This window comes from Narcine bancroftii, chromosome 5 (genome assembly GCF_036971445.1).
Source record: "Narcine bancroftii isolate sNarBan1 chromosome 5, sNarBan1.hap1, whole genome shotgun sequence".
In the NCBI taxonomy this organism is placed as follows: domain Eukaryota; kingdom Metazoa; phylum Chordata; class Chondrichthyes; order Torpediniformes; family Narcinidae; genus Narcine; species Narcine bancroftii.
This window is the reverse complement of record NC_091473.1, coordinates 83583459-83602406: the sequence shown is the minus strand read 5'-3', so window position 1 is coordinate 83602406 and position 18948 is coordinate 83583459. Positions and strand designations below refer to the sequence as shown.

The 18948-nt window shown below is 39.2% G+C and overlaps 1 protein-coding gene across 4 annotated transcripts in view; it reads left to right on the top strand.

Moving 5' to 3' along the window:
• axdnd1 (axonemal dynein light chain domain containing 1) overlaps positions 1-18948 on the top strand; it is a 215522-nt gene that overhangs the window by 178970 nt on the left and 17604 nt on the right. For 3 of the 4 annotated variants that reach the window (XR_011357692.1, XM_069938137.1, XM_069938136.1), the window contains exons 23-27: positions 247-279; positions 875-982; positions 3464-3592; positions 7758-7849; positions 14549-14694. Coding sequence is in view for 3 of the 4 variants with exons in the window: in XM_069938137.1 (XP_069794238.1) it covers positions 247-279; positions 875-982; positions 3464-3592; positions 7758-7849; positions 14549-14694 (508 nt within the window). In the remaining variant the exon portion in view is untranslated. Of the gene's footprint in view, positions 1-246; positions 280-874; positions 983-3463; positions 3593-7757; positions 7850-14548; positions 14695-16579; positions 16669-18948 lie in introns of those variants that run through there. The other variant, XM_069938138.1, reaches the window with a different exon arrangement.

Below are 18948 nucleotides of genomic sequence, written 5' to 3'. Positions count from 1 at the left end.
GCTTGTAGTTTTTTAGGCAAATAATGGTCCAGTTCTCTTTAGACAAATCAACATTGACTGGATAATGGACATCATCTCACTGTTCTCTACAGTTGTTATTTATTGTCTTTACCAATGTATAAAAATAATAATGATAATTATTGGGCTTCTGTCAGTGTGTGTTTTAGTTTTATCTCGTACTAACTTATGGGATAATATTGTTATTCTGACTCTCCCCCACTTCCCCCAATCCTTCCTATTTTACAGAAATTGAGCACCACTGCAGGCACAGAAGCTGGCGTAAGTTTGGGACTCTTAGAGGGGTTTACAATTATTGCTATAAACATCACAAGACTCAATGAGATAATATTCCTGATTTTTACCAAATTATCTGTACCATCTCCAACTTGCTATGCTGTATCATTTGTTCAGACCAGGTACTTACCTAATTTCTTCTGTTCTGATTTCTTGATTTGGTATTTAGTTGTTTTCTGGTTCTGTTTGTTATAATTGTTTGAGAATAATTGATTGATTCAATGGGCCTCAAAATGATCTTAACTCCAATGAAGTGAATTATTTCTTTAGTACAATATGAATCAATGAGACATTTAAGTTGATTATAACAATGACAAGGGTGACTGAAATATTTAAAACATTTGGCTTTGAAACTCTTGGAAAGTTTTATATTGACAAGGCTTCAAAATTGGTGGATAAACAAGCTGTCAATCAGTTTGCTAAACAAGAAATCTTTTCTAATTAAATTGAACCCACAACACATGTTCCCTGGATGATTATTGCTTGAAGTAAACAAGCAAACCCACTGGAACTTGTTTGGCAAAGTTAGTCAGTGAGAATGCTGAGTTTCTTACTGTTCCTTTTTTAATTAAAACTGCAGACATCTGTTGCTGTGGTCATTGAGGATGTCACTGATGTGGGAAAAACTTCACAGCCTTTGATGAGAGTTGAAAGTGTAAATGATGCTGAGAGGACTGTGAATGTTGAGGTAATGTTAAACCATAAGCATTTTCTTCTCTTAGACCATTCAATCATATGCTCTGGTTAGAACCATAGTACACTACAGCACAGAAACAGGCCCCCTTTGACCCTTCTAGTCTGTGCCGAATCATTTTTTTTGCCTAGTCCGACTGACCTGCACCCAGTCCATAACCCTCCATTCCTCTCCCACTCATGTACCTGTCCAAATTCTTTTTAAATGTTAAAATTGAGCCAACATTCACCACCTCAGCTGACAGCTTATTCCACACTCCCAATGCTCGCTGTGAAAATGTTCCTCCTAAACTTTTCCCCTTTCACTCTTAACCACATCCTCTCATTTGTATCTCATCTACCCTCAGTGGAAAAAAGCCTATCAACATTTACTCTGTTTTTCCCCTCATAATTTTAAATACCTGTATCAGATGTCCCCTCATTCTTCTTTGCTCCAGGGAATAAAATTTTAACCTGTTTAACCTTTTCCTGAAGCTCAGTTTCTGAACTCCAGGCAACATAACAATAAATCTTCTCTGCACTTTTTCTATCTTATTGATATCTTTACTGTGACCAAAACTGCACACGATACTCCAAATTTGGCCTCACCAATGTCTTGTGTAACTTTACCAATAAGAACCCATCATTACAACCCTATTCATCTGTGACACCACTTTCAGGGAATTATCTATCTGTATTCCCAGATCCCTCTGTTCTACCACACTCCCTAGTACACTACTATTTACCATGTATGTACTTTCTTGGTTTATCCTTCCAAAATGCAACACCTCACACTTGTCTGCATTAAATTAAATCTGCCATTTTTCAGCCGGTCCCACCTCAAATCTTAGCATCATATGCAAACTAGCTGATCCAATTTACCACATTATTATCTAGATCATTGATTTAGATTACAAACAACAATGGTCGCAGCACCAATCCCTGAGCCACACCACTAGTCATAAGCCTCCAGTCTGAGAAACAAACATCCACTATTACTCTCTGACTTTTCTCAACCAGCATTGTTGAATCCAGTTCACTACTTCAACATGGATACCTAGCGTCTGAGCTTTCCTGACCAACCTCCCATGTGGGACCTTGTAAAAGCCCTTACTAAAATCCACAATATAGTGACTTTTACAGAAATTGAATGTTCATCGAGAACACAGTTATTTTTGATCATGTTATTAATGACTTTTGAAATGGCAAAGCCAATATGTATGAATAAAAACAAACCACCATAAAATGGACTTATCCATGGCAGGTATTTGCTGCCTGCTATTGCCTCCTATGGCCTTCCTTCACCTGAACCTGCTTGGTTTAGAGGTGGAGGGCTTGAATCTCACAGGCCTGAAGCATCCTTGACTCCAGTGACAAGGCCAGTAGTAGCAGGACCAAAAGTTCAGAAACAATAAAAAATTATTTTTGAAAATAAAAAATAAGCTCAGACACAAATAAATCCAAAACATAAATAATTTAAATGGAAGTGTGCCTTTCTTCTCCACAGTCTCCTGTATCCCTGAAATCAACAGGCTTATGGATATGTACCAAATCTAACCAGGCCACAGGAATGAGCTCTGCAGTTGATCCAAAGGGAGTTCAGTGACATTGACAGATCCTGCACCATAGATTGTTCACGAAATTCAAGACTTCTATGTGTGATCATGTGTGCATGGCAGTTCTGAGATAATTTCCATTTCCATTAGCTATTTTATTTATTTACATGCAACATTTAAACTGACCTAAAAAACTTAATTTCAAAGCAGCTTGAGGATAACATGAAGAACATTTTATGGCCCATTCTTTGACTAGCTAAAAGGATGATAGCTAATACAAGTTATTCTTCCTTTAAATCAGTTTCTTGATCACATTCATATTCACTAATCAATTCAGCAGATAACAACCTGAGTTAAGATTTAAATTTCTTTGTTTAAGATTTATAGAAGTGAGAATTTTGTTATTTGTGGCCATCTAAATCTTCAATTTCTTAGTGTTTACAACAGATTCCAGTGCAGAAATCCGAGAACAAACATATGTCCAGCACTTGCTATATAATTTTAATACTGTTTCATCTCCTCAATAATCTTTCCATTTTTTTATTTGCTTTTCAACTCATTCTCAAATGTATAAATATAAAATGAATGTTCTTGCACTATTTACAATACATCACAAAATATATTAGCATTGAACAAAGGAAACATTTTAGACATAGGCATAAAAACAGCACAGTAACAGGCCATTTCAGCCCACGAATCAATGCCACCCAACTTACACCCAATTAACCTGCACCCCAGTATGTTTTGAAGAGTGGGAGGAAACTGGAGCCCCTGGGGAAAACCCACACAGACACAGGGAGAATGTACGAGCTCCTTACAGACAGTTCATTTATCACATATGTCATAATGATATTTTTCCCCATTGATTGGCAATTATTTTTACTGTAGATAATTTCTGTACAAAAAAACCTTCATTATAACAACAGTCTCAATTTATACAGGATAAGAGTCTTGGAATAATTGATGTTAAGAATTTTCAGAGCCCATCTAAATCTGGTATAATGTATATTGGTGAAGATACTAACATCCATGAGAGAGACTTGAAGGAAACCCCTTTGCACGTTGAGAAGGTAAACCAAATAATTAATAGCCTTGCAGATTACAAAAATGTGTGCTGTAATTCATCTGTCCAAATTTTCTGAAAACTTTTCTCCTGTATTATGCCTTCTTAATGAGCAAGTCAATGATTCAAATACAACTCTACAATTTAAGAGAATAATCCAAACTGACTTTTTCTTGTAAGGTTGAACAGTGGCTGCTTTGCTCGAGGTTAAGATGGCAAGCTTAATTAGTGCCAACAATTAAGGCAACAGCGAATAAAATTAGCCCAGACGGTGTTATATTTAAAATAATATTTTTAATTAATCGTAAGTTATATAACACCTCATCTAATTTACCTAACTTATCTAATATGCGTTATTATATTTTATATAATTTATAAATATGTCTTTGAAAGAGATAGATTGTGGGGGTTTAGAGTGTAGGTCACTTCACAAACAGACATTAACACTTCACAAAGAGATCTCATTTAAAATACAAGAGCTTTGCTCAACCTGGACATTCAGGCACCAGTACCTTTGCAAAGCCAATGATATTGTTTTGCTCAAAAAATTCAAAAGCAGATGCAAATGGAAGAGTCTGGGCTCAAGAGGCTGATAAGATCTTTCAAAGATTGGGTCTGGAGCCTTGGAGGTCATGTGATTTTGCAAGCAGAGAGAGAGAGAGAAAAACGTGATTCTTTGGAGAGAGAGAATTCAGTTCTGCAGTGGTTTTTGAGTCTGCAACATGGAAATCAAGAAAGCTTGGTTGAAGACCCCATTGTGAAGATGGGTTGTGAGTTCTGAGTTCAGCCTGTTGAAAACCCTTGTAGTCCTTACAAGAGGAAATGGCTGGCTAGAGTGTTTCTCCCTAAATAATGGAAACAAGAGGAACTCTGTGGTGACCTGCAAGAATAGGTTATCATTTGGAAAACCCGTGATGGTGCAAGTTTCTTCAGCAAGAAACTGAAGTATTGATTGTGGGAGATCAGTTTGTGTGTGTCCAACAGTAATGAATCTCTCTCTGAAACCATCAAGAACCTTCCTGAGCAGTAACCATTTAACTTTAAGCTCAAGAGTCTGGTGAAAATTCATAAATGCTGATTTCTATGCACAGTATTAGAATTGCCTGATACTGGTGAACTTGGAGGAATGAGAAGTGAGATTGGACTGTGAATCGAAGAACTTTCTGAATATATACACATTACATACATGTCGCTTAGAATTAGAAAGGGGTTAAGTTAATAGTAGTAAGTTAAATTTTGATCCTGTTTTTATGTTTAAAGAAAATTAAAAGTAATTTTTGTTTAAGTAACCATTTGTCTTGGTGAATTTCTATTGATGCTGGGTTTTGGGGTCCTCTGGACTTGTAACACTAAACTTAACTAAATTTATATACAATTATCTAACTTAAACTTTAACTATGTACGAATATATTGGTGTGTGTGGAATACCCCAAGCCACTACAGTTCAAGGCTCAATTCTGAGATGGCAGTGCCAAGTTCAAAGTTCAGAAATTTGGTGAGGATATGTGAGCTGAAGATTGATGTGACATACAGGCTTTAGATGATTAAGGCATGCAGGCCTTAGATGCATGGTGAGGCAAGCAGGCCTTAAAAAATTGAGGCACAAAGGCCTTAAATGGTGAGGCATGCACTTAGATGGAAGTTGCAGTTCATGAAGTGGGTGAAAGAGACTGGGGTGGGGTGGGGGGGTGGTGGGGGAAACAAAAGGTGGATTAACTCATGAAAACCTTTGCTCTGGTACATCAGAGAAATGTCCCTTTTAGATGAGGGCCTTCTTCAGCAATTAGAATCCCTCTTATGGATCAGTCGAAGTGGAGTGCAGTATTTCTTCTGCCAATAGAGAACCCTTTTCATGGGTCAGTCAAGAAGAGTGCAGTACTTCTTCTGCAAGTAGAGAAGCTTTTTAGTGGGTCAGTCGAGTAGAGGGCGATACTTCTGCAAATAGAGAACCCATTTTGTGGGTCAGATGAGTAGAGTGTAGTACTTCTTCTGCAAGTAGAGAAGCTTTTTAGTGGGTCAGTCGAGTAGAGGGCGATACTTCTGCAAATAGAGAACCCATTTTGTGGGTCAGAATAGTAGAGTGCAGTACTTTTGCAAATAAAGAACCCTTTTCATGGGTCAGTCAAGTAGAGTGCAGCAAATACAACTTAAAAATCCTTTTTGGTGGTCAGTTGAAGTGGTTTCTTATCCCTCAGTAAGCAAAATGAGGAAATATGACAGATCTGTCTATAACCACACAATGAAGCCAAGTGGGTTTCTCAATCCAACAAAGGTGGTCAAAGAACTGTTTCTCTTGTGCTGCCTTCTTAAAATGGCCTCTTGAACAAAATGTTCACTGCCTTTTCAGTAAGTTGGTCACATGATCTCTGTTTCATGGCTCCTCTCCTTCACTGTGCAAAATCTATCAAGTAAGGAACATGCTGTCTTTGAAGCCTGCTGTGAGTTCACAGTCACTTGTCAAAAACCTGCAAGGTTTGTTTCAATCTGGTTTCTTAAAGGGATAGTCCCACACAAATAAAATGAACTTGAAAATGGGTGGATCATCATATTCTTGAATAAAAAGCATATTGTAGTTGCAGTAACTTGGTAAATATTTAGCTCTCAACTAACACAATGTTTTCTGAATTTCATTGAGTAGAGGGTAAAAAACACAATTTACGACTTTTCCAAAATATTGGTCTTGATGTGGCACAAATACCATGTATACCTTTACAAGAGCACATTAGTTTGTTTAGCATTTTATGTACCCACATTGTTACATACTGTAACTCCTGCAACTTTGGAACATAGTGGTGTGGTTCTTCCTCGAACTGCTGCAGTCCTGCTGGTGAAAGTGGGCAATTCTAAAGTGTTTATCAAAAAGTAGCCAAAAAAGATAGAGAAGTAAGATGAACCAGCAAATTAAAATGTCATTAACAGTTTTATCAGTTTCAACAGAATGAACGTATAATGAAGAAATATATTTTCCTCCTAATCTGTTCAATTTCAAGAAAATTATCAGTGCTTTCCCCTCATTGTTTTTCAGTTGTTGATTATCTCCAGACACAAAGGAATGGGCGTATCCAACATGGAGAGTAATAATAACAAAATGCCGTATAACGTTGCTATTATTGGTGCTGTGAAGACAGTATTATTTCCAAAGATCAACTCGTGGAGGTTATTGGTTCCATGCCAATTAATAATTTAAAATTATTACACACCTGCTCTTAGAAGTAGCCAACGCCATTGAGTTGCAATACCTATCATTTGCAACTAATCCCCTCACGGCATTATCATTAACAGTGCACTAGAATGTTATGGAAACAGATCTACATTACTATGTCTGTAATCACTCTATTACTAGCCACTGTAATGCTCTGAAACAATTCTTGTAATGTGCACATATGAAATCCATGCCAGAAAGGCTTTTTGTAATCAAAAAGGTTTCAATTGTTCTAATATTGGCATGACTACAGATCCATCAATACATGCATTGAAAAACTGACTGCAGGCATGTGCAATCAAACATTTTAAAATAGAAGATCACACTTCAGAGTACAAGCAGTGCATATTGCTGTCATAAATTTACCACTATATTTAGAAATGTGATGTAAATCCATGTGTAATACAGAAGAAATTTTACAACTGAAGTATTGACTGATTGGAATAATGTTTGCTTTATTTAAATACATGTCAAAGCACAGACATTGCTGAGGAGACTGATGCTGTGAGAAGAATACAAAGAAATAAATTGATTTCAAGGCTTTGAGAAAGGATATGAATCATAAGTAGATTGTTCAGGAATGGGAATGCAGAATGGATTTGGGGAAGGCAATTTCGGAAGCAGTTTTCATACATGTGACAAACTTGTGAAATGAAATTGCTGAATCTGGAAATGTGTCATTCCACTTGTAATGCAAGAGAAAATTTATTATTGATAAGTTACAAGGCATTACTAATTAAAATGTATATTAATGATTTTCACAACTCTTAAGATTATGAGAGAATTATCAAAGGGCAACTATGAAATGAAGGAGATTGATGTGTTCCAGATAATTAGAACAAAGAAGGATCCCATAAGATATCTTTGCTTCACTTCCAAGAAAATTGCCATTAATTAAAGTTTTTTATAGCTTTACTCCTGATGTAATGAAACATTTTTCTTCATTCTTAATGTAGATATTTAATTGCAGGGTGATTTTGATGCTGTTGTACCTGTAAACCGCAAGGCAACAAGGAATTATGAGGCCATAGTCGAAATGGGAGTGTTACAGAAGCAGATAATGTGAGTAGTCAGTGGGAGGACAATAATGGCTGAGTTTTTGGCCAAAATATTTCATAATGCACAGGGGAGATCGTCAATATAATGAGGAGAGGGTTGGAGAGTTTTGACAGGGGCAAATAGGGGATTGGTGAATCAGGGAATGTTAATGATGGATGCATGAGGAGGTAGAAGCAGTTGATGAGCAATTGTTAGACAAAGTTCAAGAGAGAGGCAAGTGAATCGAGACAGCAAGAGAGTGGTGTTAAGTAGAGACAAAGGTGCTGGGATCTGATAAAGTCAAGAGGATGATAATGGAAGCTGTGCAGGGAGAGGTGGAGAACAAATTGGACCAGATGGCACTGAAGTTTGGGGGCAAGGGGTGAGGTGGAACTGGTAGCTGAAATGTAAATGGAGGAAATAGAAATATAAGGGGAAGGGGTACGAGAATTTTTGGGAGCTGGGTTGGGTGTATATGGCAAAGGAGCAAAAATGGAGGTATGGATGAACTGAAGTGGCTATATCAAAGAGAGAGGGCACACGATACCTGCCATTTGAAAATTCAATATTCGTACTGTTGTGTTTAAGCCTGCCCTGCTGTACATCATGACAGCCACATCATGATGTCACTCCTCCATATACTAACAGTAGCCATGTTAGTCTTATAGTATTAAAGAATGAGAAAATACCACATCTCCGAGTCCTAATTGAGTAAGTGCAGACACAACAGTGGTGACGAGGAATGAAATGAAACCTATGCGTGCTCCGTGCACCAACCAGGGGAAGGAAGCAAAAGAATAAAGGTAAAAAGTGACTACCTAATGTGGTCCACAAGTTCCCACCAAAAGATCAAAGTGAAAGCACACCAAGATGGTGGAGAGAAAGTTCGGAGAATTTAACGAGGCAGATAAAAGTTGGGGTAATTACGTAGAATGGTTTAGCCTTTACTGCGTAATCCATAATATTAATGAAGCCCCGATAAACCAAAAACATGCTGTATTCCTCAGTATAATGGGCAGCAAAACATTCGATCTCCTTAAAACTTTGCTGTCCCCAGAGGACCCAGGGATGAATACATATATGGAGTTATGCACAACATTGGGGAACCACTTAAGCCCCAGACCACCGGTTATGGCAGAAAGGCAATAATTCTATGAAAGGAAACAAATGCCAGGGGAGGCAATAAGTGAATACTTGGCAGCTTTGTGTAAACTGTCCAAGCATTGTCATTTCAAGCAGTTTCTGAACCAAACACTTCGAGGCAGATTGGTGATGGGGTTGGCAGATTGCCAGGCAAAGCAGAAATTATCCAATTAAAACAGAGAGGAGGAAGAACTTCTATAGTCAGAGGGTTGTGGATTTGTGGAACTCATTGCTGAACAAAGCAATGGAGGCCAGATCACTGGAAGTATTTAAACAGGAAATGAATAGGTATCTCATTAACAAGGGTATTAAGAGATATGGGAAAAAGGCTGGTAATTGGAACTAGGAGTGAGGTTAGTTTAGCTTAGTGCATAGTCATGGAACAGAGCCGATGGGCCTAGTGGCCTGTTTCTGTTCATTTATCCTGTGATCTTGTGTGATTACGACCATAGCAACAGCTCTGAAGAGGACAAAACAACAGCTGCAGTCCTATATATCCTAAAGATAAACAAAATAAGCACAGAAATTTATATTCAACTGAAAATAAACAACCAACCTCAGAAAATGGAACTTGACACAGGAGCTGCAGTGTCTATAATGCCATTACATTTAAAGCAACGCCTGCTTCCACATCTTACGGTGAAAACAACTGAAGTTACACTGAGATCTTTTACTGGAGACAAACTCAAAAGTGTTTGGAAAATGTACAATACAAGCAACAACAACCAAAAACACTATCTCTCTACATTGTAGATACCCAGGGACCAGCACCTTCTGGAAGAAACTGGCTACAACACATTCCCCTAGACAAGCTGGAGATTGGTTCAATACTGACTGTAAACCATGAAGACAACACCCAGGCAGAACTCAACCAGATCCTCAATGACCACATCATGATCTTCCACAAGGGTTGGGAAAGATCAAAGGGGTTCAAGCCAAACTGCAATTAAAAGAGAATGTGGAACAAAAGTTCATCAAACCAAGAACAGTGCCATTTACAATGAAAGCAAAAATTGAAGCTGAGTTAAATAGATTAAAGGATGAAGACATATTAGAATCAATAGAATACAATGATTGGGCAGCGCCCATTGTACCTGTACAGAAAGAAAATGGTGTGATTTGCATTTGCAGCGATTACAAAGTCACCATCAATCAGGCACTAAAAGTACCAGAATATCCCATGCCCAAAGCAGAAGAACTATTCCAAGCACTAAATGTAGGGAAAAAGTTCACAAAACTAGATTTGTCACAGGCATACCAACAAATAGAGTTGGATAAAGAATCAAGACAATATGTGACAATCAGTACCCACCTGGGACTGTTTACCTATACACACATGCCAGATGGAATCTCCTGTGATTTTTCAAGCTACAATGGACAAATTACTACATGAAATACCAGTGGGATGTTACCTTGATGATATCATCATTATGGGCCGAAACGACAGAGAACACTTACAAAACCTCGAGAAGGTCCTAAGCAGACTACAACAGGCCAATGTATGATTATGACAGGTTAAGTGTGTCTTCATGCTGCCCTCAGTGACATACTTGGGATTTACAATCGACAAGGAGGGGGTACGAATGTATCTGGCGACCACAGAAGTCGTTCGCAAAGCCCCATATCCAACCAACATGTCGGAATTACAATCCTTTCTAGGGCTTATAAATCACTATCAGAAACATATCCCTAACGTATCTACACTATGCAGCCCCCTAAACTGCTTACTCAAGGAAGATCAAAAATGGTACTGGAATACTGAAACTAAAAGCACAGTCGATCGACTAAAAGAAATATTATCATAAACAAATGAGGTTCTGATCCACTACGAGCTGAACAAAGAGGTGACTCTAGCCGTTGATGCTTCACCAGTAGGACTGGGAGCAGTATTGTCCCAAATCACAGAGAAGGGTGAGCAACCAGTGGCATATGTTTCACGGACATTAACTGCAAGCAAACGCAATTACGCACAACTGGAAAATGAAGGATTAGCAATAATTCTTGGTATAAAAAGATTCCACCAATATCTCCATGAAAGAACTTTCACCCTAATCACTGATAACAAACCTCTAACTTTGATTCTGGAATTAAACAGGGAGCTCTCAGATGGGCAAAGGGATACTAATATTAGCTGCAGCCAGATTTCAAAAATGGGCCATGCTACTGGCCACATACAACTACGAGGTAAAACATAAACCAGGAATACTCAACAGCCATGCGGATGCCTTCTCATGCTTACCACTAGCCGAAACTGAACAAAAAGAAATGATTAAATGGACAGCAAAAACAGCAACTATCAACCAAGAACAACTACAACAACTGCCCATTACAGCCCAGGTCATGAGATCACAAGATCATGACAAAAAAGAACAGAAACAGGCCCTGTGCTAAACTGTTCTTGCACCTTGTCCCCATATCCCTTGATAACCTAACTAGATACCTATCAATTTTCTCTTTAAATTCCCTCAATGATCCTGCCTCCACAGCTGCATATGGCAACGAATTCCACAAATCCACTACCCTCTAGTTAACAAAATTTCTCCTTATCTCTGTTGTAAGTTGGTACTTTTTAATTCTAAGACTGTGCCCTCTTGTCCTGGAATCACCCAATAGGGGAAACATCATATTTCCATTTACTCTGTTCAATCCATTCATTATTCAAAATGTTTCTATGAGATCCCCTCTCATTCTTCTATATTCTAATGAATAGAGTTCAAGAGCCGCTAAACTTTCCTCATATGTTAGCCTTCTCATTCCTGGAATAATTCTGGTAAACCTCCTCTGTACCCTCTCCAACCTTGCTATATCCTTTTAAAGATATGGGGCCCAAAACTGCACACAGTACTCCAAATGAGGTCTCACCAGTGCGCCATAGAGTCTCATCAACACCTCTTTATTCTTATATACAATCTCCTTTGAAATCAATGCCAAGATAGCATTCGCCTTTTTTTTCAACCACCGATCCAAGCTAACAGTCAATTTTCAGGTTATCCTGCACGAGGACCCCCAAGTCCCTTTGTACTTCAGAGGTTTGAATTTTCTCCCCATCCAAATAATAATCCAACCGTTTATTTCCTCTACCAAAATGTACAACCATTCATTTCTCAACATTATATCTCATCTGCAATTTCTTCGCCCATTCTCTCTGTCAGCTTTTGATTTATTCTACACTTCATACTCTACCACCTATCTTCATGTCATCTGCAAAATTTTGATATGAAACCACTTAATCCACAATCTAAATCATCAATATACATTGTGAAAAGAAGTGGCCCCAACACCGACCCATGCGGAGCACTACAAGTAGCAGGTAACCAACCAGAATAGGATCCCTTTATTCCCACCCTTTGCTTCCTGCCTATTAGCCAATGCTCTACCCAATCTAATATTTTTCCAATAATTCCATGTGGTCCCATCTTATTCAGCAGCCTTTAAGGCGGCACCTTATTGAAGGCCTTTTGAAAATCCAACATCCATAGCCACTCCCTTGTCCACCCTGCTTGAGATTTCCTCAAAAAATTTTATTAGGTTGGTCAGGCAGGATCTTCCCTTCATAAAACCACGCTGGCTTGGACCAATCATGCCCTGCACCTCAAACTATTCCATAACCTCATCCTTGAGGATCAATTACAATATCTTTCCAACTACAAAAGACAGACTAATAGGCCTATAATTTCATTTTTTTGCCTCCCTCCTTTCTTAAACAGTGGAACTACATTTGCAACCTTCCAATCCTTGGGAACCACGCCGGAGTCTATTGATTTCTGGAAAATCAATTGCAATGCCTCTACAATTTCCAAAACCACCTCCTTCAGAACCCATGGGCGCACCTCATCCGATCCCGGAGACTTGTTTACTTCTAGATCATTGAGCTTGCTAAGCACGTGTCTCTTGTAATCCTGTCTGTTCTTAATTCTATTCCTAGAGACCTTTGAATATTCTGACATGGATTGAGAATTGATCATCAGACAGAAAGCAAAGAGTGGAATTAAACAGGGAGCTCTCAGATGGGCATAGAGATTGGTGCTTGGGCAAGTCCTATCAAAATCTGTATCAAATATTTGGCAGAGGCAAAAAGTTATCATGTTTGCTGATAATACCAAGCTGGGTGGGATTGTGAATACAGAAAAAGGGAGTAAAGAGGCTACAAGGAGGCATGGGCAAGGTGAAAACATAGCAAATAATGATAATATACAAGAGTGTGAGGTTATCTACATGAACAACAAACTTAAATGATAAGAGATTGGATGGTTTTGACGTCCATTGCCACTAAGGTGTGCTTGCACTCTCATTTCTGAAGGCCAACGTTAAAGTAAATCAAGCAACTGAGAGGATATATGGTATACAATCTGCTGGAGGAACTCAAAAGGTTGAGCATCATCACTGGGAGAAAAGAATGGGAAACATTTGCCTACAGAGGCCAGAACACCTCTTCGAGACTGAGAATGAAGTGGGGAGATAGCAGGTATATTGTGGACAGGTGGGAGGAATTGAGCAGAGGGTAGTGGGGGATTGGTGAACCAGGAAAGGGTGAAGGATGACTACAGAGGTGCTTGATTGTCAGCTACCATACAAAGGGGGAAAGAGGCTGAACATAGAGGCTGGTGGGGTGAAAGGTGAGGCCACAAGCAACCCTATCACTGTTCTGTTGGCGGGGCGAGGGGGATGATGATGAGGGCATAACTCCAAGAAATGAAGGAGATGACCACAGTGGAGAATGTTCTCTGTAAAAGAACTACATTTGAGGAAAGGGTGAGAGGAGGTGTTGTCAAGGAAACTCTGGGAGTCAGTGGGTTTGTAGTAAATGTTGGTTGATAACGACTGCTGGGATGGAGTCGGAGAATGCTTGAAAGATGAGAGAAGTGCAAGAAATTTGTGAATGGGGTGGATGTTAGCAGCAATTTATAAAATTAGCAAGTTCTGCATGGGTGCAGCCAGCAGTCTATTGCAGTCATCAATGTAATGGAGGGAGAATTGGAGTTGGTGACAGTATTGTTCTGAAACAAGGATTATTCCACATAGCCAATAAAAAATCAGGCATATCTGGGATCCATGTTATGTAGCCCATGACTCCACCTTAGACTTGAAGGAAATGAGAGATGACAAAAGAGAAGTTATTAAGGGTGAGTCAGAATTCTGCCAGACGGATGAGAGTGTTGGTAGAGGGAAACTGGTTGGAACATTGTTCTAGAGGACTTTGTTTTCTTGCTGATGGGGATGGAGACTGGACATGTATGGTGAAATTGAGACTGTGAGGGCCAGGGAATTGGAATTTGTCAAAATGGTGGAGGGCGTGGGATGTATCTTGGATGCAGGTGGGAAGGAACTGGAAAAGGGGAGATAAGATGAAGTCAAAGTAAGAGCAGATACATTGGTGGGGCAAGTGAAGGTGGAAATAATGGGCCTCCCAGGACAGTCCTGTTTGTGGACCTTGAGGTTGGGATAGTATAAGGTTGGAGGCTTTGGAGGGGAGATCTCCTGATTGATGAGATCAGGATATCACATATTTCAGTAACCCATGACTATATTGTGCTTTTAGTTAATTTTTGACAATGATTTCTTCATCATAATCTTTGGCAGCGATGCAGAACAGCGTGCCTTGTACGCAGAGGAACGGGCAAGTTCTCTAGATGCCAGCTTACAGGAAGCTTTGGATAAAATTAAGGAACTCACACTAGAGTTGAAGAATAAAAAGCCCCTGGAGGTGACTACAATTCCAGATAAAAGTAAGATGCCAATTAAGCAAAAGTAATTTTATGGTCAACATCAACTTTCATGTACTATCTGTAGAATTTGCTGTTAGCCCTGGAGATGTAACAAAATGTTTTCCCTTTCAATATCTTTGTCAACTTCTCTGAGAGTACACAAAATGATACCAATGAAAAGTTGGGGGACTCTGCATGTAGGTGGCATCTTGGAGAGAAATGGACAATCAATGTTTTGGGTCAGAACACTTTATTGAGATGTGACTGCAAATATTGACTGACAATTTCTCTTGTCAGTTTGACCCACTAGTACCTCCAGCTTCTTGTTTGTTCAAATTCCCAACATATGTCATTCTTTGTACTTTCAACAAAATGGTAGGTATGATTAGGAAAGTAAAATTGATAAAAAATAATCAATAGCATATGCAATCAAATCTGAAATTAAACTATTTGAGCAATTTCAAATGGCATGGGTGAATATAGAGGCAATTTATATGGCAAGATATTTACAATTTTTCTTATGTTTTTTATAGTTCTCTCTTTGATTGATGGTGATATTTGCTATGATTGCTTTGAATCTTTGAAGAAATGTTCATCTGTATTAATAAAAACACAATGCTGGAGAAACTCAACTGGTCAATCGGTGTACTTTACATAGCAAAGATAAAGATACACAACCAATGTTTTGGGTTTGAACCCTTCATCATGGTATGAGTAAAATGTAGGTACATGCTGAGTTTCTCCAGCATTGCATTTTTACTTCAATCACAGTGTCTGCAGACTTTTGTGCTTTACTTCAGTTGTCCTGTAATAGATTCAACTATTTAAGACTGAACATGACTCACCTGAATAAGAAAATTTGGGGGAAATAAAGTTAAAATAAGAAGACAGCAAAGGATAAGTTGTTGAACCCCAAATCGCATCATTAAGTCTTGCAGAATTGATTAGAACTTTGCCTCCTGTTCCTCAATTTAGGGATTACATGAAAACACATTTATTTTTAAAAAAATTCTGAATATCTGTCAAATTTATTAAAGCATTTTAAAGTTGTTCATATACTTGGATTTAACCTTATTAATACAACTGTATTGTATGATGCTGTTTTCACTAGTTTAATACAATAGATAAATAAAGCAATTTTTATTTTTTGTTGATTGATGTGTCAAATCCTTGAGGACTTCCACAGTACTGTCTGTTAAACACAATGAAATTTATTTTAATTGCTGACTACATTTTTACCTTACCTTGTCTACTGTCATTCTTCATGTAACTATTTAGTAGATGCTGAAAGGAATGTAGCCAGGCCCAAAATTATTCCCCTACATAATATTCTAATGGAGATCAAATTCAGGTCGATGGAATTGAATTTAAAACTGCAGATTTTTGTGTTTTATTATTAGTCTTCAGTTCTGGCCTCATTGAATAGATAGCAATTTTTGAATTTGTCCCTGATAGCCTCCAGTGCACAGCTCAGAATATCTTGGAGAATGGACCATGGAGAGTTTTTGTTTCAATTCTTGCATTTCATTTAAAATCTCGGACAATTACTAAAGTACACAATGAATGATGGGAGCACCACGGCAAATGTAGTAATCCACTGTGGGGTGGGAAGGGAACAAGTAAGAGAGGCTATTTTAAATCATATTATCTCATAATGATAAGGAAGTGGGATGAATGAAGCAAGTTTAGATGTGTGAGTTATGTCAGCAGACAACATAATGCCTATCACCCCTATATACTCCCAATCTGCTGACAGTAGTTGGAGTAATTGAGTCACACCATACGGCCCATCAGTCCACCATGTCTGTGCAAGTTATCGAGTACCCATCTACACTATTTTCAGCAGTTATCACCCTTTTACCCATGCTCATGTAGTGAGAGTACCTGATTTCCACTATCCCTTCAGATAGGCCCTTCCAGATCTCAACCATCCTCTGGATGAAAAAAAAATCTTCTCCTGCAAGTGAGATGGAAAAATAACTGTGTGTCAATGATACCACTTGCCTTGGTTGAACAGCTGAAAGTTTATGTCAGGTACACTATGTGTGATCATGTATCATTGTAATCGAAAATGTGTGATAATTTAAATTTTCAGTCCGAATATCAATTGCTCGAGATTCTTATTGGATGTATGAAATAGTTGTGCATTTATTGACACATAGGGTTTGGTGATATGTTCACAGATGTTGAGTACATATGATTTCATTAAGGCTTTCTCTAGATTGGAATAAATTCTTGGGATGGCACTTTCTGAATTTACCATTTTAATCATTAGTTAACTCATACATTCATTTTATCATACCGTCCATGTTTGCTGCCCATTGGGCTGTCTCCTCCACACTGGGAAAGTTAAATGCAGAATTATGCTTGTTTGTTTCTTGTCGAGAGCTGTGAGAGAGGGACTTGGAATGAGAAGAGGAGCATTTATAAAGCACCAGGGAAAGGTAGGTGCTTGTTTGTTTCTTGTCAGAGACTGTGAGAGTGGGCATTGGAATGAGGAGCATTTAAAGAGCACCAGGAAAGGTAGGTGCTTGTTTAAATTTCTCCATTGGCAAATTAGCTGTAGCCAATAAAGGAAAGGGGAGCTTAAGAGGAAGTGGGATTTTGAGGCTTTGGCTTGAGAGGCTTTGGCTCGGGAGGCTGAGGTGGTGGTACAAGAGTTGAGGTAAGGTAAGGACAACTCTGTTGAGAAACAAAAAGGACTTATCAAGAGCTATAGTAATAGGAGATTCAACTGTGAGTGGAACAGGTAAGAGATTCCGTGGAAAAGATTGAAAATCCCAGATGGTATGTTGCCTCCGAGATTCCAGGGTTTGGGATACCTTAGATTGAGTTAATGGCATTTTTGAGAGGGAGGGTGAGCAGCTAGATGTTGTAGTCCACATGGGGATAAATGATGTGGGTAGGAAAGGTGATGAGGTCCTGCAAAGAGGGTTCAGGGAGTTAGGTGAGAAGTTGAGGGACAGAACCTCCAGAGTTGTGATCTCAGGATTGCTGCCCATGCCATGTGTTAGTGAAGTTAGGAATATAATACAAATTAGCGTGTAGCCAAAGAGATGGTACAAGAGGGAGGGCTTCATATTTCTGGATCAGTGGGTTCTCCCATGGAAGGAAGAACCTGTACCAGCAGGATGGTTTGCATCTGAACTGGAGAGGGGCCATTATCCTTGTGGAAAGATATGCTAGTGCTGGTTTAGGTGATTTGCAGGGGAATGGGAACCAAAGTGTCAGACCAGATAGTGGAGTGGGGGAAGAAAAAGATGATGGTAAGATAGAAATCAAAAGATGGTGTTTGGTAGAAATAATGTTCTTAGATGCTTCTATTTCAATGCAAGGAATATTGTAGGAAAGGCAGACAAGCTTAGAGCATGGATTGCCATATGGAATATGACTGTGGCTATTAGTGAAACTTGGCTGAAGGAGGGGCAGTGAAACACAAAAGTCTGCAGATGCTGCAATTGTAGTAAAAATACAGAAATGCTGGAGGAACTCAGCAGGTCTCACAGCGTCCATAGGAGGTAAAGATATATAAACAACAATTTGGACCTGAGAACTTCATCAAGCTATGAGTGAAAAGGAGGCAGGCACTTGAATTAAAAGGCTGGGGAGGAGCACAGACAAATGGCCAAAGAAAGGAGGACAGGAGTAAAGGTGAAAATTGGGGGAGGGGCTGGCCCTGTGAAAGTAGAGCTGGAGGGAAGGAGAAATAGGGATAAAGAGAGGTGAGGGGGGAGGCTAATGGAAACCAGAGAAGTTGATGTTAATGCCATCCAGTTGGAGGGTGCCCAGATGGAATATGAGGTGATGTTCCTCTAATTTGTGAGTGGTCTCAGTCTGGCAGTACATGATACCACGGATTGACATATTGGCAAGGGAATGGGGCAGGACATTGAAATGAGTGGCCACTGGGAGATCCCTGCTATTGTGGAGGACAGAGTCAAGGTGCTCAATGAAGTGATCTTCCAGTCTGCATCCAGTCTCTCCGATGAAGAGTGCACAAAGGGAGCACCAGATTCAGTAGATGACCCCTGCAGATTCACAAGGGAAGTGTTGCTTCACTTAGAGGGGCTGTTTGGGACCCCAAATGGTGGTGAGGAAGGAGGTCTGGGTGCCAGTGTAGCACTTCATGCAGCCACAGGAGTAGGTGCCAAGGGGACGATTAGTGGGAAGGAAAGAGTTGTCGAAGGAGTCACGGAGGGAATGGACCCTGCAGAAGGTGAAGAGGGGAGGAGATGGTGGAGATTTGTCTGATGGTGAGATCACGTAGTAGGTAGC